The sequence below is a fragment of the Notamacropus eugenii genome, chromosome 2, assembly GCF_028372415.1.
Source record: "Notamacropus eugenii isolate mMacEug1 chromosome 2, mMacEug1.pri_v2, whole genome shotgun sequence".
Lineage (NCBI taxonomy): Eukaryota > Metazoa > Chordata > Mammalia > Diprotodontia > Macropodidae > Notamacropus > Notamacropus eugenii.
In genome coordinates, this window is record NC_092873.1 from 186,628,101 (window position 1) to 186,650,574 (window position 22,474).

Sequence of the window (22,474 nt, forward strand, 5' to 3'; positions counted from 1 at the left end):
GATTTGCCATTTCCTTCTCTACCTTATTTTATAGATGAGGAAACTGAGGCAAAGGGGGTTAACTGACTTGCCTAGGGTCACACAGCCAGTAAGTATCAGGATTTGAACTCAGGTCCTTCTGATTCCAGGCCCAGAAGTCTATCTACTGTGTCACCTACTTGCTCTGTGTTCCTTCTACTTATTTTAAAGTGATAATTGAATGACCATGGTACATGAGCAACAAACTACGAAAACTGAGTCTACTTTAATAGAGTTTAGTGTTGTAATCAAATAACATTTACAACAAAGTTAATCAGACACATATTTAATGAAATGCATAATTTTGTGCTATATGATAATTAGGAACAGATGGTAAACCATTCACCCAAATGACTCTTAATAAGTCATTTACTAATTACTGTGTTTTAAACAATCAAACCAAGAATTTCTAGGGTCAACTTGAGGGAAAGGAATGGGTAAATCAGGATGAGCTGGGACTCTGCCCTGAGGTTCCTCTGAAAAGACTCTGTCATACAGGGAAGATTTCTTTTTACAGCAAGTGGTGGTACATACCTGAAGTGTTGTATCAGCTCTCAGGTGACAATTGCATTCACCCCCCCAAAAGCCAAGACAGCAAAGGCAGGTACCTGGATGATCAGACTCAAAGAGCAGTCATTAAAAGTTCAATACTGATATGGCAGATCTCCACTGAAGTAAACCAGGGATCTGTCCTTGGTCCTGTGCTGTTTAATATTTGGATGAAAGCATAGATGGTATGCCCACCAGATCTGCAGAAGACACAAAACTAGAAGGTATAACTAACTGGATGACAGAATCAGATGAGGGCTTTTGGCTCATATCATATGAGATGAAATTCAATTAGGACAAAGGTAAATTCTTGCAGTTGGGTAAAAAAAAAATCAACTTTACAAGTACAAGATGAAAGAAGGCATAGATTGACCAGAAGATGTTCTGAAAAAGATCTGGGGAGTTTGCAAGTAGACTACAAGCTCAATGAGCATGCTGTGTTATGGAGCACCCAAAACAGTTAATGTGACCTTGTGACACATTGAGAGGTTTATCTTCTAGGAATTTGTTGTTATTCAGTCATTTTTAAGTTGTCTTTGACTCTTCATGATCCCACTTGGGGGTTTTCCTGGCAAAGTTACTGGAGTGGTTTGCCATTTCCTTCTCTAGCTCATTTGACAGATGAGGAAACTGAGGTAAACAGGGTTAAATGACTTGATCAGAGTCATATAACTAGTGTTTGAGGCTGGATTTGAACTTGGGAAGATGAATCTTCCTGATTCCAATCTAGTGCTCAATCTAGTACCACACAGATACCCCACCTTCCAGGAGTAGGGAGGTAATATAGTCTCACTATACTGCTTTAGATTTCATCTGTAATGTTTGGTTTACAGTTATGGTACCATGGTTTAAGAGGCACATTGATGAACAACAATAAAAATGTCCAGAGGAGGGCAACCAGATTAATGAAGGGTCTTGAGTCTATGACATATAAGGATCAGGTGAAAAAAAATGGGCATCTTTAGAGAAGACTCAGAAAGTATAAAACAGCTGTCTCTAAATACTTGAAATCTATGGAGGTCTTCAAGCAGAGGATTGAAGGGTAAAATACACCTTCCAGGCATTAAAGACACACTTCTGTGTTGGACTAGAAGGTCTCTATGGTCTCAGCTCTCAAATTTTTTGATTCTGGGACATACCCTCCCCCACTTCCCCCCTTCCCTCTCTCTCTCCGGCAAACATCATTGAAGAACAAAGATCAGTACAAGCAGCTTAGACTTCAGGTCCAGATAGAAAACTGGTGAAAGATTCAAAAAGAGAAAAGAGATCAACTTCTTGAGAAGATTCGGCATCTTCAGGAGCTGCCAAGCTTCTTCTCTTAATATAGTTCTAGGTGTTAAACAGGAGAGTAGACTAAATGGTCTCACTTAAGAGTTCTCCACATTTTAGTCTGAATATCCAACAGATCATTCCCCAATAAGGGCTAGTAGCCATCTCTCATTCATGTCTTAGCATAAATTAGTTCTGAACAACTTGCTTCCCTAGTACTAAGCTAAAATAGTGAAGCTTAAGGTTGGGGGTAAAGGCCACTTCTGGACCACAGAAACACTGAGAAAGAGGCCAAGATTATACAGGAGTCTGTACTATGAGAAGTACTATGCAAACAGAAGGCAGGATGAGGACACCTTGGCCTGAGGGTTGGAAGGTAAAGGAAAAAAAAGCTAACAGGATGTAGGAGGCAGGAATAGGAAGACAGGTAGAAAGGAGGGACTCAGAAAGGGAGGCACAAAGAAAACAGGAAGGCTTGCACAAAAAGAATGGGGCACAGAAAGGGAGATGCTAAAAAAGGGGAATCTAGGATTGTGCTCAGCACATAGAAGATGTGCCCATGGTATTTTCTGACCCGTGTGGCCAAGCATTAGTGTCACTTAAAGGGATCTATGCCAGCAAATCTTCTGCATTTCCTCTGTCTGACTCTTGGTCTACAGCTTGTTCCCTTACCCTTTCTGAACACATTACTTCTAAATGTGTAGGTCCCTTTAGACCCTTTGTTTTCAAAGTATTTTCCCAATCCTGTCTCAAGAACACTCAACCTTGCAGGAGAGTCCTCTCCCCTATGATGTTTGGAATAGGTAAGGCATGAGTATGTATGAGTGAGCAACACAAAAGCCTATGGCTCTGGCTGTGGAAGAGGAGATATAGGAGTTGGTAAAGAAATATGTAAGATCAGAGATTTAAAGCAAGAAGGAACCTTTCAATCTCTTCATTTTTATAGATGAGGAAACAAGAGATTAAATGACTTGTCCAAAAGTTAGTTATACAGATGACAATAAGTGGCAGATTTTGAACCTTGGTCTTCTGACTCCAATACAGTATCCACAGTGGTTACTGTCTACCTGGGTGATCAGGGATCTCCTTTTCAAATTTCTTATTTTTTGTTTAGGCAGTAGGAGACAGGAAATTTTTACTCTATAAAATGTAAACATCACTATTCATTTTCTTAATAGGAATTAAAGAACATTTAGGCCCCCATCTGAGGAAGATAAAGCATTAGGATAGCTTTTCCAGAAGTTAATGATTAAAGAAAAAGTCTGATGGAGTATATCTTAACTACAGTTACTAATTAAGCCAACATCAGTGGGAGAAGTAATTTAAACAGAAAAATAAAATGGTCTACTAATCGACATCCTATAATGCATTCAAACCATACTTGCATAAAACCAATTACAATGATGTTTCAAGTACATTTTAAATATTTTTTAACAACACGATGATTTAACATATATATAGTTTTATATCTTTTATTCAGATGTGCACCACCCATTTGGTCCCTGATAAAGAAGCTGTATGACTTTTTTTGGGGGGGGGGGAGTAAAGAATTTAACAGAAATAACTCCACTGAGAGTCAGAGTGAAGGATGTAATGAAATCTGTTTGCTGTGCTAGCTGTCTCCAGATTGGGCTGTAATTATACCACATAAGGAAGAAAGGTAGCTGAGTCTCAATCTAGATCATTTATGTAAACTCAGCCTTCTTGTCAACGCTGTTCTCATATTGCATGCATGCAAACCACAAAAATCATCTCCTATGAACAAAACAGAGACAGTGTCAAGTTGCTGGCTTGTGATATTCCTTATATTCTTTCTGTAATTGGATGTCTGTGGTTCAAGACTTTCAAATTCAACATTGTGAGGTTAAACAAAATCCCCCCAACAAATTCCCTGGTACTACGATTAAACCACGGAAAATCTGTACAAATAAAAAGAGTATTCCTCAATCCTAAGTATTACAAATTTATACATTTCATTTGAAAGACAATTCTGCTACCAATCAAGGAAAAAGAATGGACTACTGTTAGAGAACATCGACTTTGATCAAGGAGAAAAAGTTTGGTTCTCTGAAATGGTGGTTAAAAATTTAATCTACAGGAGACAGAGAGAGAGAGAAAGAGAGAGAGAGAGAGAGAGAGAGAGAGAGAGAGAGAGAGAGAGAGAGAGAGAGAAACAATTCCCTCTTTTATAAGAACCAAGTGAATATCAGATAGCTTTTCTACTTATGACACTTGACACATCTTCTTAGTACACTTAACAAATATTAAAAACATGAGGCACAAAGTATTTTCATATCTGAATATAAAATGAGAGGAGAGGAGACATAATTGCAGAGAGAGACAGAGAAAGGGTTTTCCTTCTTAATTCATTGGACTTCCCTTCACAATGACAAATTGCTACATTAATTCTTGACTTTATATACTCTTCTACTTTGGCCTGCTTAGAAAGGGTTGCTCCTGACACCTGCAGCTGCCTGTCTGCCCCGCTGCGTCCTTTTTAGCGCAGGGAAACCACAGGCCATCACCCTGGCGCCATCCCTAGCCCGGTCCAATCAATATGGACTTATTTCCTGTCCATTTGCTGAGGTCACAGGAGCGAAGCTCATTAATTATTTCTGCTAGAGCTGCCTCAAGTATGCTTCTGGCATGCCAAGTGAAAACTGTCTGACCTTTTTTTTTCCTTCCTCTTCTCCTTCTTCTGCTAATTCTGTTTGTAGCAGCTCCAAAATGAAGGCAAATCTCATTCAGTTATGTGGTAAATGAAAAAAAAAAAATTAAACCACTGATATATTTAGATGGTTCATAGTGAAGACCTCTCCCCCCCATCTTCCCTGTTATTTTCAGCCAACGAACAATAGTCTCTTTTAGATTCTGTGTCAAGGAAACCTGGTGACAGCATACACAATGTTTTCTAAAGCAGATCTGGCCTCAGAGGGAGGAAAGCACTCCAGGGCTTCCAGGGCCTTGTTTCCATGGTAACGACATAGGTCAATAGCTGAAGTCACACCTTTGCCAGCCAGGATCGCTTCTTGCAACTGTTAGGAAACATGAATAATAAAAATCAGTTTTGAAGATACCCAGTAAGCGCCATACTTATGTACATCTAGGGGGTAAAAACAGATTATTGATTCAATATTTCTCTTACCTTCTTTTCAGGTAAAGAAGGTGGCATCTACAAGTGGTCAAAAGGAATAACCACTTTACAGGTGCTGTGTCCTTCCACCCGAAAGGCACAGTAAGTCCCAATCCCGGTAATTATGCCACCTCCAACATGACGCCGCCTCTCCGAAACTTGAAATGTTCCACTCTCGAGGATGAATGTAATACAGGTGGAGGGCATTTAAATATCTGGCATTTTGCATTCAGCAGCGTGGTATTTTTATGGGCAGCATGCTTCACTGACATAGTAGTTAATCACTTATTTTCTTTTACACCATATGCTGATACACTCGTCCAAATGAAATTTTAAAACAGATACAGAGTGCTGCATCCAAACGCTGTAAGTCAAACACTCTGAGACTTAGCTTTGTCTGATGTAAGGCAGCAGAGTAAGTTGTGAAGAGTCAGAAGAGCTGGCTTTGTGATGTATTGGTTGTATGACCTTGGATAAGTCCTCTAACCTGCTAGAGCCTCAGTCTCAGATCAACTAAACAGAAGTAGTAACACTAGCATCACTCACCTCAAAGGGTTGTGAGGATTTAATGAGATAAAATACGGAAATTGATTCATAACTGATAAGTACAATGTACTTGACTGCTACCACTATTATGAAGCAAAAGTTCAGTACATAACTCCTCCAAAAAACAACCAAACAAAAGCACCTCCTAATCAGTAGAGAAACTGAAATTTCAAACCCTAGGGTAAACTTTCAGAAATGGCCCCTCTGCCCTTCGTCAAAGCATAAATAAACACATGCCCAGGGTTTCAATTTTGAGTAACTCTTGATCATCCATCTTTTACTCATACAATAAGCAGTTATTAAGTACCTACTATGTTCCAGGCACAATGGGAGGTACTGGAACAAAGACAAAAAGGAAACTGTCCCTATATTCAAAGAACTCATAGTCTACTAGGGGGAGGGGGAGCAATATGAACACAGAGACATAAATATAAAGTAGTTCAGTGGTGTGGAAGGATCAAGACAGGCTCAGTATAGGAGATGGCATCAGAGCTGACTTGTGAAGGAAGCTAAGGATTCTGCCAGGTGGAGGTAAGGAGAGCATGCCCTTGAGGAGAGAGAGGGCAAACTGCAAAGGTACTGAGATGGGAGTCAGAATGCTGTGAATGGTCAAAGAGCAAAACCAGTTTGGCTGGAAGGTAGTAGTGAGGTTCCATAAGCCTGGAAAAGCAGGCTGGATGGAGGAGCCAGATCATGAAGTCAGTCGGTCAATCAACATTTATTAAGTATTTGTTATGTGCCAGGCACTGTGCTAAGTGCTGGAGATATAAAGAAATGCAAAAGACAGTCCCTTCTCTCAAGGAACTCAGTCTAATGAGAGACAACACAAACAACTATAGACAGGAAAAACTGGAAATAATCAACAGAGAGAAGGAGGGCCAGGGAAGCCAGGAGGTGGAGATGAGGAGGAAGAGCACTCTAGGTATGGGGGGACAGATAGAGAAAACGCCCAGAGCTAAGATGTAGAGCCAGGAGGCCAGTGCGTCACTGGACTGCAAGGTATAAGGGGTGAGCAGAGAAGAAAGTGAGAAGGGGTCAGGTTATAGAGGTCTTTAAATGTCAGATAATTTTATATTTGATTCTGGATGTGATAGGGAGTCACTGGAGTTTAATGAGTATTGGTGCTGTTGGCATGGTTTAGTTCAGGGGTGGGGAAGCTGTAGCCTTCAGGGTACATATGGTCTTCTAGGTCCTCAGGTGTGGCCTTTTGACAGAATCCAAGTTTTATAGAACAAATCCTTTTATTAAAGGGATATGTTCTGTGCAGTCTGGATTCTGTCAAAGAGTCACACTTGAGGGCCTAAAGGGCCACATGTGGCTTCAAGGACGAAGATTCCTCACTTCTGGTTTAGTCTTATAGGAAGATCAATTTTGTGACTGAGTGGAGGATGGACTGGAATGGGGAGAGAGTTTGGCAAGGAGATCAGCCTTCTTAAGCTATTAAAGTTAATAAGACTTTAAGATATTAAAGTAACTGCAATAGTCTAGGCATGAGGTGACAAAGGCCTGTACCTGGAGCTAAGCAGTGTCAGAAGACAGAAGGGGTCATATGTAAAAGATGCTATGAAAGTAAAATTGACAAGCCTTGGCAAAACATTGAATACGGGGGATGGACAGAGAGTGAGGAGTTGAGGGTGACACCTACATTGTTAGTTTGGGGTACTGGGAAGATGTGTTGTCCTTGATGATAACAGGAAGTTTAGAAGAGGTGAGGATTTGGAGGGAACGATAATGAGTTGAGTTTTGGACAGGTTGAATTTAAGATGTCTTTAGGACATCCAGTGCAAGATGTCTAATAGGCACTTAGAGATGAGAGTCTGGAGATTAAGAGAGAAGACATGACTGGGTAAGGGATCTGAGAATCATCAGCATAGAAATGATAATTGGATTCTTTGGAGATGATGAGATCACCAAGTGAAATAATATAGAGGGAGATGAGAAGAGAGGTAGGCAGCTGGAGATGTGAGATGTGAGATGAAGGTCTTTAAATATCGAACAGCAGTTTGCATTTTATCTTAGAAGTAGCTGGGAATCACTGAGGCTTTCTCAGCTGGAGTCTGAACCTGTGCTTTAGCAATATAATTTTGGTAGCAGTGTGGAATATAGATTAGAAAGGTGAGATCCTGGAACCTGAGGAGAACAATTTGGAGGCTGTTTTAATAGTTTTTAAGAGAGAGGCAAAAGCTTAAATGATCATGGTGAACATGTGAATGGAGAGAAAGGGGCATATGTGAAAGAAGTTGAAGAGACAGAATTGGTAAAACTTTGCAACTGACAGGATATAGAAGTGGGAGTGAGGGAGAGTGAATAGCTGGGAATAATTTCTAGTTTGCAAGCCTGGATGATTGGAAGGGTGATTTTCTCCACAGAATTAGGGAAGTCAGGAAGATGAGAGTTTGGGGGGAAAGCTGAGAAGTTTTGGACATGGAGGAGAGGCATATACCCCAAATAAAGCAATGGGAGCACAGGAGCTTGCCAAAAGTGTAGAGAGAGAAGAGAAGTAAGCCAGGGCAGGTCTTTGGGATATGCTTATAATTTGAGGATGAGACCCACATGATGATCTAAGCTCTGTCATGAAAACCCATGGAAAAGAGAATACTCAGGAGGAAGAGAGGTGACTAATAATGCTAAATGGTGTAGAGGGCTCAAGAAAGATGAGGATGGAGATACTATCAGATTTGGTAATGAAGAGGTCATTGGTAACTTTAGAGAGAGCATATTTCAATTAAGTGATGAGGCTAGAAGAAAGAATGCAAAGAGCTGACAAGTGAGAGGAAAGGAAGCATTTATGTTTCTTCTTCATATGAATCAAATAACTATAATTTAATGACATCCCCTTGCCTCACAAGATTATTAGCTTCATTGTTCAATAATTCAACATATATTAAGTACCTGCTATGTACAGGGCTCTTTGCTAGGTTCAGGGGGGAGCCAAAGGTAGAATTAGAAGAGTTTCAATAAATTTACAATGTAATTGGGGAGAAAGGCATACACAAACAATTACGCTATAAGACAGAATGAATTAAGTGCAGAACAGAGGTAAAAGACAAAGTGTTATGAGAATTTGAGGAGGGAGAGCTAAATAGGTTATGTGAGACTTTTACGAATTTGGTATGTTTATGAAGCAAGAGTCTTTTTTTGTGTTTCCCCTCCCTCCATTCGGATGGAAGCTCCTTAAGTCGAGGGAATAGGCTTGTACAGTATTTGCACTGTGCTAAATACAAGGCCCGACACATAATAAACATCCAATAAATGCTCTTTCTTAATAAATGCACTAAGAATATTGTTGTTGTTCAGTTATTTTCAGTTGTGTCCAACTCTTTGTGACCTCATTTTTGGCAAAGATACTGGAGTGGTTTGCCATTTCCTTCTCCAGCTCACTTTACAGATGAAGAAAGTGAGGCAAATAGGGTTAAGTGACCTATCTAGGGTACTAAGTGTCTGAGGCCAGATTTCAACTCAGCAAGGTGAGTCTGTCTGACCAAGCCTGAGGCACTTTATCCACTGCACCATCTAGCTGCACCCCCTGCACTGAGGATACAAAACAGAAAATTAAGTTTGCCTTTGTTGTCAAGGAGCTCATATTCTAACGGGGGAGACAATACACTTAAAAGGTTTCAGCTCCAAGTCACATGGAAACATCCCATGGTCCTTAGGGTATAGCCACAAAGCAAATGCAATGCCTCTTCTTTAATGTCATTTCTATGGATAAATCTTATCAGTTTATAATACTGAAGCATTTGATAGTATCAAGGACTTTGGCGGTAAAAACTTTCTTTTCTGGGTCTTCAGGAATACTGGCTATAAAACTAACAGAAACAGTTTTCAGGTTTTATCTCCAAGGGGTTTTCTTCCTGGGATGATGGCTATGGGAGTTGACCTGGAAGCAGGACAGGTAGTCTGGAGGATGTTGCCATTTCCATGCTTCTGGCCTTATCTGCCTGTTGGATGAGCTGGTGAGCATTTGGTATTGGTGGTATTGAGGAAGGTGGACCCTATTTTCATAGCAACAGTTTCTCTCAATGTTGGCTGTGGCACCCACGCTAGAAGCAGGGCTAGCAGTCTATGTGGTCCTATTATACTGTAGTGTTTTATGCTCAGGGTCCTGGGCCATCCTCACTGGAGTGAGATGATGGTAGTAGTTTGATATACCTGGCACATGCCACCTTTTGGTCTTTCCCTTAGGACACCTTGCTATCTTAGCTGGGATGGCCTCAAGTGGAAGTTGGATGTCTTGATAAGGAGTTCAAGCTTTATGCAGCAGGCAATGGAGGAGAATCATTCAAGGTTTTTGAGTGGTGTGATCAATGGTACATTAAAAAATTACATGTATAGTTATCCCTTCCATGTTGCAGGAGTTATGGATGTAGCACCCTGATAATCTGGAAAATCCATGTGAAATTTTTTGGTCCCTCCTTTGTACCAGAGAAGAAGTTTGAATTATGATAGTATTAAAGGATAAAACATGTTAATATTACATAGTATTCTATATATTTTATGCATTTCTGAATTTTTAAACTTTTTCTGTGTCACCTGTGGCTTCTGCAAAACTCCCCCAAAAGTCCCATTCAATTTCTTGTGCTGACCCCTTGATATACAGAAACTGCTATGGGGAAAGTTACAATGTGCAAGGGATAACTGTATAGCAATAGGAAGAACAGATTTAAATGGAGATAGATTTGCAGAAAAAATGACTAGCGGGCTGATACAATAATCCAGGTTACAAGTCACAGGGCCTAAAATAGAGTGGCTTGCAAAGTTGGGATTGACTTCAGAGATATTGTAGATTTAGAGCTAATAGAATACAGGTAGGTCAATAAGTGAGGGGAAAGAGTTGAGGGTGGAAGCTCTGTGATTTTATACACACACACATATGTGTGTGTGTATATATATATATATATATATATATATATATATATATATAAAAAGATATATATGCATATACACATATGTGCATATATACATATTTCCCAGGGCTTAACAATGTTCTGCATATAGTAAGTTTCTTAACACCTGTTTATTAAATGGATGGTCAAAGTCGACAATGAAGTCTTGAGCCTAGATGACTGGGAAGATGTTGATACCACCAATCAGAAAGAGAATTAGGGGAGGGATAGATGCTGGGAAGAAGGTGAAAGGTCATTTGCACAAAGATGATCATTAAAGCCACAGGACTAACATGGAAGAGTATATAGGAGGGCCAAAGGCAAAATCAAAAAAAGAAAGAAACATATTTAGGGAGCTGAAGAAGGCAGAGAAGTTAGCAAAAGAAACAGAAAGAATGGTCAGGAAGAAGGGAGACCTGGGAGAGAGTAGTGTCACAGAAACTAGGGGAGGAGAAAGGTATCAGGTGGTTCACAGTGTAAAATACTGAAGAGAGTTTAAGAGAACAGACTGAAAGAAGTCACAGGATCTACTGATAAGGAAGGAATGTTTAGGCTGGAACCCTGAAGAAAAGGAGACGAGGAGGAGGAAGGTAGGTAGTGGTGATGGTAGCGGTGTTAGTGGGAGGACAGTATAGATGTCTATGGATATTTGCATTAAGAGGTCGTTTAGACTAGGTCTGCTTGGTCGAGATGGCCAAAGAGTAGGAGTAATGGATAGAGACTACAAAGAAGCAATTCAGGCATGACCTAAGGAAATACTTCCTAACAGTGAGAGCTGCTCAGATGTGGGGTGAGTTGCTTTGGGCCCCTCACTGACACTTAGTGAGGATGCGACAAAGGGGATTTGTGGTGTTCAGGTCTCACTCACACTAGACATTGTCTCTGTGGTTCCCACCAGCTCTGAAAGTCAGTAATTTTGTGACACTGGCCTTAGAGAAAAATATTTCAGCAAAGTGATAGGGGCAAAAGTTAGGTGGTAAGAGACTGTGAAGGGTGTGGGTGGAGAGGGCACTGAATATAGACTACCTTTTCTAGAAATCTGACAGTAAAGGTAAGAGTATAGCTCAAAGTGGAATAGCAGGCTTGAAAGAATGTTGTTTTAGGAAGAATGCTGTGACCTGAGAATATTTGTAGATGTCAGGGAAGAAGCCAGTGGAGGAAAAACTTTTGAGGATGCAAGAGTGAGGATCTCTGATTAAGCAAGGCATGAAAAGAGACAGGAGGGGTCAGCCTGCAGTTAGTCTTGACAAGGAGAGCCACCTCCTCTAAGACCAAAGGGAAGGAAGAGAGTAAGGAAAGGGACACAGACAAGATTTGGGGAGTGTAAGAAGGAAGAATCAACAACTGATGGCCTGTTTTTCTTTCCTGAAGGAGGCTGAGAGTCATGGTTGGAGCATGCAGCTGGGGGGTGAGAGAAGGGAAGGCAATAATGATAACGATGATGACAACGATGATGATTTAGATAGCTAGTATTTACATAGGGCTTACCATGTGCTAGGCACTGCCAGGAGCTTTACAAATATGATCCCATTTGATCCTCACAACAATTCTGGGAGTCAGTCGCTATTATAATCCCGATTTTACAGTTGAGGAAAATGAGGCAACAAGAAGGTAAGGGACTTGCCCAGGGTCATACGGCTAGTAAGTGTCTGAGGCCACATTTCAACTTGAGTCTTCTTGACTCCAGCCCCAGTGCTCTCTCCACTGAGCTACCAGCAGTCTTAGTATAGAACAGCTCCTCTGTAGAATGTGATAGAGATAATGTGCTGTTTGGCTAGCACACATTAATTTATAGTCATGTGGCAAACAGTTCATATAAATGAATGGTGGACCCAAATACTTATTTCCTGGACGGGGTGGGGAAGGGACGGAGGGAAGGGGGAGGAGAAGACTGGTTTGACAAATGGTCAAAAACCCTACAGAGCCAATGGCAGAGGATTGCAGAATTACAGTTTTCTGGACTTGAAGTGAGCTTAGAACCTACTTAGTATGACAAAGAACCCACTTAGAACCCAGGCTTCCTGTAGAAGGCACGATTTTTGTTGAGACTTAAAAGAAGCTAGGAAAGTCAGTAGTATGAGTGGAGGAGGGAGAACATTCCAGAAAATACCTGGAGCCAAGAAACTGAGTGTTTTGTTTGAGGAACAGTCAAGAGGCCAGTGTCAGTGCAGCAAAAATGACATGTTGGAGAGTGAGACATAAGACTAGAAAGGTAGGAGGGGCTAGGTTATGAAGGGCTTTGAATGCCCTTTTGTATTTGCTCTTAAAGGTAATAGGTAGCCACTGCAGTTTATAGAGTCAGGAGGTGACATGATCAGACATGAGTTTTATGAAAATCACTTTAGTGGCTAAATGGAGAATGGATGGTAGTGGGGAGAAGCTTGAGGCAAGCAGGCTATCAGTACCTATTGCAATAATTCAGGTGTGAGATGATGAGGATCTGCACTAGAGTAGGGGCAGGGTCAGAAGAGAGAAGAGGGTGTATAGGAAAGATGTTGCAAAGGTGGGGAAGGGGTGAGATAGGGAGGAATCCAGGACGACTTCTAGGTTGCAAGTCTGAAGGACTGGGAGGGTGGTGTTCTCTATTCTTTCAGATCCATCCACAGAATAAAGGCATTTTATCTACCCTCCTAAGGCAGCATGTATTTGAACTGATAACACATGGTAGTATTTTGGGGCTCCTGATGATTCAAATTTTAAGTATGACACACATTTAATGTGCAATGCCAAGAGAAAATACAAATTCTTTGTAGTTCAAATTCTCCATTCCCTCCCCACAGGTAAGCAACCACATACACCTTCATGTTCACAAAGACAAAAAGGGACAGATTATGTTTAGAATAACATTCACAGTATTCCAGACATAGTAAGTGAGGTTCAAATACACATTCATTGGCGGCTGGTATCATTTTTTTATTGCATATGAGAAAAGTGATTTTATTCCTGGAACTGGAGAAAAATCTGATAGCCAGGATAAGACAACTTAATGTCATTCCTGCCACAAAAGATCTAATTTCTCTCTAACAGAATCTTAGATTTTGTGCTTCAACTTGGTCATCTTACAGGTGAGGAAACTGATGGTTAATTAACTTGTTCAAGGTCACTGGGCTCATTAATCTTCGAGCAAGGACCAGAACCCAGGTAGTTTCCTTAGCTTGTTTTCATCACATTTGCTCTCCTTTAACTCTTCATTAACTGAATCAACTGGAGTAGGGTATTATTCTCCTAGTAAATATTTGGCTTAAGTTGTCTGTGGAAAGGGTACTGGATTTGGAGTCCGATGACCTGGGTCTGAGTCACAACCTTACCACTTAGAATTCTGTGACTTTAGGCAAATTCTTTCATCACTTTGGTTCTGAGTTTCTTCAACTATAAAATAAGGAGATTGCATTAGGTGAGGGATTCTTAATCTGGGATTTGTGAAATTGTTTTAAAAAATCTTCCTATATTCCAATACAACTGAAACTGTACCTCAATATAATCCATTTCCTTTGTAAGCTTATGCACTTTCTTTTAGTCTGGTGAAGAGTCCATGGGCTTCACTAGATGGTCAAAGGAGTCCACATGCAACTTTAGAACCATTTCCACTCCAAATGTTTATATGGTCTATTTGTAGTTGACCTGTGGTAGAACCTTCTGAGCTTGTATTGATCTGATCAGTCACAGCTGGACATACTGAACCTTGACCCCCAACATAGTGATGTCATTTTGGTCCTCTTCATTTCAAATTTGCATGTTTCAGTTACTAAGTATTAATGTTCTGATTTGTCCAATAACCCAATTCTTTATGGAAAGCATTCTTTTATGTGTGTATATGTGTTTATATATACGTATATGTATGTGTATATAATATGTATATGTAAATGTGTGTGTGTGTGTGTGCGCATGCATGCGTTTGTGCGCACCCTAATGCCAACTAAATATCAGATGGATGCTGGCTCAAAGAAAGCTCTTTTTGTTATCAAACAAAAAAATTTGTAAAGGAAATGGCATTTTTAATTGCAAACAAGAATTGGTGGTGAATTTACACTAGTAATAGACAATACCATCTACGGTACAAAAGGTGATATCACAAAAAGCCCTCTTGATTAGGAAGGCATGCACTTTGAGTTGCTTCTTCAGTGACAGCTACAAGCTTGCATTTTTCTATCCATATTTTCATCTTGTTCCCTATGTAATGACAAAAGAAAACATTGGCCAGAAAGGCAGTCTGTCACCTTGGAACAAAGCTGTCTTTAAGAGGGATGGAACCCATGACCTTAGCTTCATTGGTCCAGTGATGGAACAAACTGAGCTAACTGGTCAATGACACACAGTGGAAAAAAACAAAAAAACCTTCAACATCCTACATTACCAATGGAAATTTGCGGGAGCTGTCAATTTTTGCTTCATCAGAAAGCTCTGATTATTGGTCAGCACTCTCACCTACAACATGATTTTGTAAAAGGTCAAACTGATCTTGGGGGCCCAAAGCTCCATATCAGGATACAGCTGGATGAAAGGGCCAAGCACAACATATGGCCTCTCTTCCTCTTGTTGCTTTAACCCTGTTCATATCACAAGTGGCAGGCCAGTTTGAGCTTTATTTTCCAATATAAACCCCAGGGCACAAACTTTGAAGTTAAACCCAATTAACCCACTGAGTAATGGGGGGTAAGTGTAGCATCACCTGAAATAAATTATGTTTGATTCCCCTGTCAAAGGATTCAATTAAGGGAATTAACTAAGGGAAAAGAGGACATAAAGTATTTAATATGAAGTACATTATTACTTAATGTTCATTAAGTATGTTCTGAGTGATACGTGCCTCTGTTAACATAAATGATGGGTCTTGGCTAAAGAAGAGATAAGCAGGCTGAGAAGACACAAGCCATGGACAAATAGAAGGAATTCAATTCCAATAAAACTTTCCACTTTTTATTTGTGATTTTTAAAGAGGTTTTCTCCCTATGTCTCTCTTTCTTCTCAGGGACAGGAAGGATGGTGGCCGAAGCAGAGCACTGGCCTTGATACCCACCACTGCTTTTCTCCTCTCTGGACCTCAGCCTGCCGACCTCCACTGTCAGTGATGACTGCTATTCTCTGCTCACCTATCTGAAAAGACATGGTCCTGCTTCTCACTTCTGGGACCTTCTTAGTACGTCTAATCTGTTCATGGGGATAACTGAGTAAGCAAGCCACAGGAAAGCTTATTTATTTAATAAAGAGGACAGTGCAAACAGACTGTTACTTCCTGGAGGGTGACCAAAACTGGACCTACCTATGGGCAGGGAGGTGGCACAGTGTTTGATAAAGCACCATGCCTAGAGTCAGGAAAACTTGAATTCAAATCTGATCTTGGCATTTACACAAACATTACTGTGACCTTGGGCAAGTCATTTCTGTTTATCTCAGTTTCCACAACAGTAAAATGGGGAAAATAGTAGTACCTACCTACCTGGCACAGTGGATAGAATGCTTGTAGTCAGGAAGATTCATCTTGGCGAGTTCAAATCTGGCCTCAGACACTGACTAGCTGTGTGAACCTGGACAAATCAATTAACCCTGTTTGCCTCAGTTTCCTCATCTCTAAAATGACTTGGAGAAGGAAATGGCAAACCTCTCTAGTATCTTTGCCAAGAAAACCCCAAATGGGGTCACAGGGAATTGGACATGACTGAAAATGACCAAACAGCAAACAACAACAAAAACCTCCCAGAGCTATTGTAAGGATCCAATCAGATAATAATGTAAAGCACTTAGCACTGTTCCTGGCACATAGTAGGTGTTATAAAATGGTAGGTATCATGAATATCATCATTATTATTAACACTTTATTCAGTTGTGCCCCCACTAGGCCAGCATTTGGAAATGCTAGAGACATACTGAAAGCCTTACATCCCTGAAATTAAGGAGGCTATATACTGGGACCTAGATGGGTTGGCCACATGCAGATTTGTCAGGTCTGTGAGTTTTCTAAACTCCCAGTCTTTTTGAGATACACTATATTTTTTGTCATTGCAGTGCAACAATTATTTCTTAAGTGCGAGCAAGGTACCACATTAACTTGGGGATGCACAGATGAATAAGACAAGTGTTGCCCTCAAGAAGGTTAAGGTCTAGAGTAAGGAAGACAAGTCATATACACAAATACTAGAAGACAAAACAGATCATTATTGCATGCAGAGAAGAAGTACAAACAGCATTGCTGTGAGAAATCCAAGGAGGGGAAATGAATTCAACCTGGAAGGATCCCAGAAAGTATCAGAACTAGGCCAGAAACTGACATTCTCCGTAACGCTTATTAAGACCAGGAGAAATAAGTCTTGGCATGGATGTCTATACGTCAATATAGGAAAAAGAATAAAATAAATTTAAAGTCTGTCACAAGGAGGTAAACTTTATGTCAGATATCTCATAAGTTGGAGAGACAGTATTCATGGCTCATACATGACAATGGAAAGGTATACATTGTATAATAAAAGAAATCTATCTAACAGAAGATAAGGAGAACAAATACTATATGCCAGAAAGGTCTATGACTGTATAGAAATTCTGAAACTGAAGGAAAAGCATGATGGACAGCATTTGGTGAAAATAATAAGGAAAGAAACAGAAGTGACCTTATTGAGGGAGTGGTACACAGGCCATATAATAGATAAATTCCATATGGTTTGCAGACAAACATTTTAAAAAGGAAATGTAAAAAAGGCTGGAATAAAATACAGTAATATTCATCTCAACTGTAGAGAGGGAAGAGATACATATTTGCCTCCTGCACATTTTTTCTTATATATTAATCTAGAACAAAAGAATAGATTCAACTGTATTAACAATTCAGGTAGCATAGAATTCTACACATGGAGATGAGAAGAACAGAGTTTGAATCTTCCCTTTGACAACTACTACCTCTGTAAGGTTAAGTTAAGGGGATTAGGTGACTAGAGGTTAAGTGACTTAACCTTTGTCTGCCTCAGTTTTCTCATCTGTAAACTGTGTGTAAGAGTAGTATTTGCCTCATATCACTGAGCATCAAATGAGATAACCTATGTAAAGTGCTTTGCAAATCTTAAAATGTTATGTAAATGCTTGCGATAAAACCTATAATAAAAATATGATGAAGCTAAAAGCAGCAGGGAAAAATTATTTGTGGCAAAACAACAGAAAACTTGACATTTAGAACATGCAAGGAACTAATGTAAATATTCAAAGGAAACATCAACCCCTGATGGATATGTTAGAAATGGATATGGACATTTTATAAAATTTCTGAGTTACATATAATTATTTTTTAAAAAGCTAATCTAATCAAAGAATTGCAAAGGAAAACAACTCTGAGGCAACCCCCCATATTTATCATATGAAGAAAAATATACAAAAATAACTAAGCTCAATGCTTCTGACATTTTAGAGAAACAGGTACTTATACAATGCAGACTGGTGGCATTTTCTGATAAGAATATGGCAGTATACTGTAAGAGTTATAAAAAAAATCCTATCCTTTAATCCAATAATTCCACAAATAGGAATACGCTCTAAAATATTATCAAAAAGAGAAAGGAGCTCTTGGTTCAATCATATTATATGCAATATGAAAAAAATGGAAACCTTAATTTTTGGCACCTAGATAATAGCTAATTAAATAAACTATGGCTGTAAAATGCAATGGAATATAATGCAATGAAGAACAAATATGAGAAATATGAAGAAATATAAAAAAGAGAATAATGTGAATTAAAGAATGCAGAACTGGACTGTATTCACACTATAACTACATAAAAGGTAAATAAGTACACAAATAGAGGCAAATGGACAAAAGCAACAGAAAGGGACACAGAGGCAGCAAACTGAACTGCCCATTGGTAATTATAAATATATGTGTATGAATATACATGTATCTGCATGTGGAAAGTTATTTTCCAAACAGTTAAACTGTGGTAAATTTAAGTTTAATTGGTTTTATAATTTAAAGTTAATAAATTACTTAGAAGAACCCCTAATGTTGCTTTGTGGGGACCTCTTTGGTTTTTTTTTAATTTAATTTTATTATTATTATTTTTTAATGTTTTATAATCACTGCCATAAAATTAAGATTTTATCCCCCCCATACCTACTCCCCACTACCCTCCTCCCTCCCCACGACAGCATACAATTCTGTATAGGTTCTACATATACTTTCCTACTGAGTACGTTTTCACTATAGTCATGCTATGTAGTTAAACTAAAATAAATGGAAGAAATCCTATAACAAATCAAAACATGATACACAAAACCACTCACACACACAAACATGATCTGCTACATTCTGCAAATGACTTCCATATTTCTTTCTCTGAGTGTGGAAGGCATTTTGCCTTAGAAAACCACCATTGGGATTTTTTTTGTTTTAATAAGTTCTTGCATTATTACAAAATTCCAAGTCTACCAGAAAAAACTCTCGCACACTGTGGTCGTTGCTGTGCACAAAGTTCTCCTGGTTCTGCTCCTTTCGCTCAGCATCAGATCATATAAGTCCTTCCAGGCCTCACTGAAGTCCTCTTGTTCATCATTTCTTATGGCACAATAGTACTCCATTACATTCATATACCATAATTTATGCAGCCATTCCCCAATTGATGGGTATCCTGTGGGGACCTCTTTGGAAGGAGTGTTTTACAAAATACATATATAATGAAGAACATGAAAAGCAGGAATGACTACAAAAGAATGGTACAACCTGTTGAAAATGACAATGACAAACCAGCATCAGGACTTTTGTTATTGTTGTAGAGTCATTTCAGTTGTGTCTAACTTTCTGTGACCCCATTTGGGGTTTTCTTGGCAGAGATACTGGAGTGGTTTTCCATTTCCTTCTCCAGCTCATTTTTAGAGATGGAGAAACTAAGACAAATAGGATGAAGTGACTTGCTCAGGGCTACATAGTAAGTATCTGAGGTTAGATTTGAATTCAGGAAGATATCTTCCTGACTCCAGGCCTAGCACTCTGTCCACTGCACCACCTAGCCACCACAGTATCATGATAGCAAAAAGTAAAAAGAACTGAGGCTTGTGAAAATTGGTAAGCACAAGAAGGTAAAGCTATGTCCAGAAGAGTAAAAGCTATAAATGAAGAGAATTAGTATTGGTGGGAAATGGGATAATGTTAACAGATGACAAGAGGCAACAAAACAACTCAATTTCTATTTTGCTTTTGTTTTTTCCAAGTAGAAGACTGCTTTTCAAAATGTTAACTGGATAACAAGCATATTTTGAGAGGGAATTGAAACAATATCAGAGAGAAGATTGAGCTACTTTTTATGAATTTAAGACTCCAGACCTAAAATAATTACATCCTAAGGTATGAAAAAATTATGTAGATGTGATTAAAGAATCATTGTTAGGATCACAAGATAATTTATTTAGTGCTGGAAGGGACCTTAGTTAATTTAGTCCAATCTCATTTTAGAATGAGGAAACTGAGAGGCTGGAAGATGTGGGACTTGAATCTACATCTTCTGAGTCAGTTCAGTGCTTTCTCCTACACCATTCTTCAACACTTGAGGTCTTTAGGCAAAAGCTTGAAGCAAAGGCATCTTTTTCAGGTAAGGGTTGGACTAGTACCAGATGTTCACTGAATTCCAGACCTTACAACTTGGTTTTTCTGTGATTCTCTCAAAGTCAAGAGAATGCTGGAGGATAGAACTTTGGGATTTTGTAGAGTGGATTCTTGGGAAGGCATAGGCTGTATCTTTCTGAGGTCTCTTCCAACTCAGAGATTCTGTGATTCTAAGGTTAAATGACTAGTCCAAGGTGACAGAGAGCTGGGATGATAATCTTTTGCAAAATCTTGGATAGCGAGGTATAGTTGTATACATGTGTAATTCTTGCTATTGGATGGGCTGAGGCTGGTGGATTGCTTGAATCTGCGAGCTCTAAGTTATAGTGGGCTAAGCTGATCAGGTGTCTATACTAAGTCTGAAGTTAAAATGGTGCTCCTCTGAGAGTCACCATACTACCTCATGACCACTGAGTTGCTCAGATCAGAAAAATGGAAGAGGTTAAAAACCCCACTAGTAGTGGGACTGAGTCTGTTTGTGGCTGCTGTACTTCTATTCTAGCTGAGACAGGGAGAATCTATCTGCTGCCCTGCCCCCTCCTGTCCATGTCAGAAAACTAAAGATAGGCAAGAGTTGGACCAATAGATTTGATGTCAATCCCATGGAAAATTCTAGAAAGGGTTGATAATAATAATATAGCACTTATATAGTGCCTACTATATGCCAGGTCCATTACAAATATTATCTTATTTGATCTTTACAACAACTCTGGGAGGTAGGTGCTATTATTATTCCCATTTTACTATTGAGGAAACTGAGGTAAATTGAGGTTAAGTAACTTGTTCAAGGTCACAGAGGTAGTTAAGTGTCTGAAGGTGTATTTGAACTGAGGTTTTTCTGACTTTAGGGTCAGTGCTCTATCCACTGCTTCACTTAGCTGACTCTGGATTATAAAACAGGTCTATAAATACTAAGAAAAAGAAAGGATGAGTTTTTAGACTATGTTTCACTAGAAATAAATTTATCTAAATTAACTAATTTTTTAGATAAGGCAACCCAACTAAACAAGAGAAAGTCAAAGACATTAGAATATCTTAATTTCAGCAAGGTATTCAATTAAGTTTCTCTCTCTTTTTAAAATAAAAGATCATATTTTTATAATTTATCATGGTGTTTCTTTCATTTTTCTGAAAATCTAAGTTTCCTGGAATATATACATGGATAAGATTGAGAAATGAGGATTGTGCATCACATTTTAGTGATCAGATGAAGCTGGATGAAGAAGAGTTGAAGGAATTGAGGCTATTTAACTGGAGATGACTTAGGAGGGAAATAATAGTTATCTTCAAATATCTGAAGGCCATTATGGAATGACTGAGATTATGTTGTTTCAATGGGAGGAAAGGACTAGAGAGGCACATTTTAGCTTTATGTAAGGAAGAATGAACAAAACTAGTGCTGGTCAGAAATTGAATGAGCTCACATGATTGAGAGCTGGAAGAGATCTTAAAGATCAACTCATCTAAGCTCCCTCATTTTACAGAAGAAAAACATGAAGCCCAAGGAAGTTAGTTAAGTCATTTGTCCAAAGTCATATAAGTATTAGGGCATCCAGGTGGTACAGTGGATGTAGTGCTGGGCCAACAGTAAGAAAGATTGATCTTCCTGAGTTCAAATTAAGCCTCAGATGCTGACTAGCTGTGTGACTCTGGGCAAATCACTTTATCCTGTTTGCCTCAGTTTTCTCATCTCTAAAATGAGCTGAAGAAAGAAATGATAAATCACTCTAGTATCTTTGACAAGAAAACCCTCAAATGGGGTCATGAAGAGTTGTAACAAGACTGGAACAAGACTGAAAGAACATACAGGTATTAAAGAACCAAAATTTGGACCCAGGTGTTCTTTTCAGCAAAAATATGCTGTATTATATGAACCTGGATACAGAAACACAAGAAAGGCTATGGTCCTTTTACTGTACTTCTTTTTTCATTATTAAATAATGACTGAAATAGAGCAAAAAAAAATTATTAGAGAATACTACACATGTAGCACACATACCCTTTGGACTGTTTCATCAAGAACTGTAAGTTCATACAGTGGTCTCCTTTTATGCATAAAGGATAAGAAACAAATTCCTTAGCCTAGAATTTCAGGTTCTCCACAGTCTGGTGCCAAACTATTGTTCATAATTTAGCTTTATTTTGTGCTGTGATTTTATGCACTCTCTCTCAGGAAATCAGATCAGTAATTGTTGCTGATATGTATGCTTGCCTCTGGATGTCTGTGGTCGTGCCCTATTCCTGGAAAGTACTCCCTTCATATGTTCAATTGCTGGAGTCTTTCTCATCATTCAAGGATCATTTCAGGTGCCACTTCCTCCATGAAGTCATGCACGACCAATCCTTCCCAGCCTCAAGTTGAAAATAATCACTCCATCAAGTTTTACCCCTGTATCTTTTTGTTATAATATCACATCCTCCTCTGTTGTGTACTCATTGTATCCTAGTCATTAGAATGTAAACTGAGATTATGTGTTACTTTGTACCCTTAGGACCTAG

The 22,474-nt window shown here is 39.1% G+C and overlaps 1 protein-coding gene across 1 annotated transcript in view; it reads right to left on the reverse strand.

Annotated features, from left to right (window-relative positions):
* Positions 1-225: 225 nt before the first annotated feature.
* The window catches only part of PDSS2 (decaprenyl diphosphate synthase subunit 2), a 284,652-nt gene continuing 262,403 nt past the window's right edge, over positions 226-22,474 (reverse strand). Inside the window, exon 8 of the mRNA XM_072642982.1 lies at positions 226-4,871. Within this exon, the coding sequence (XP_072499083.1) occupies positions 4,713-4,871 (159 nt within the window). The 3' untranslated portion in view covers positions 226-4,712. The remainder of the gene's footprint in view (positions 4,872-22,474) is intronic.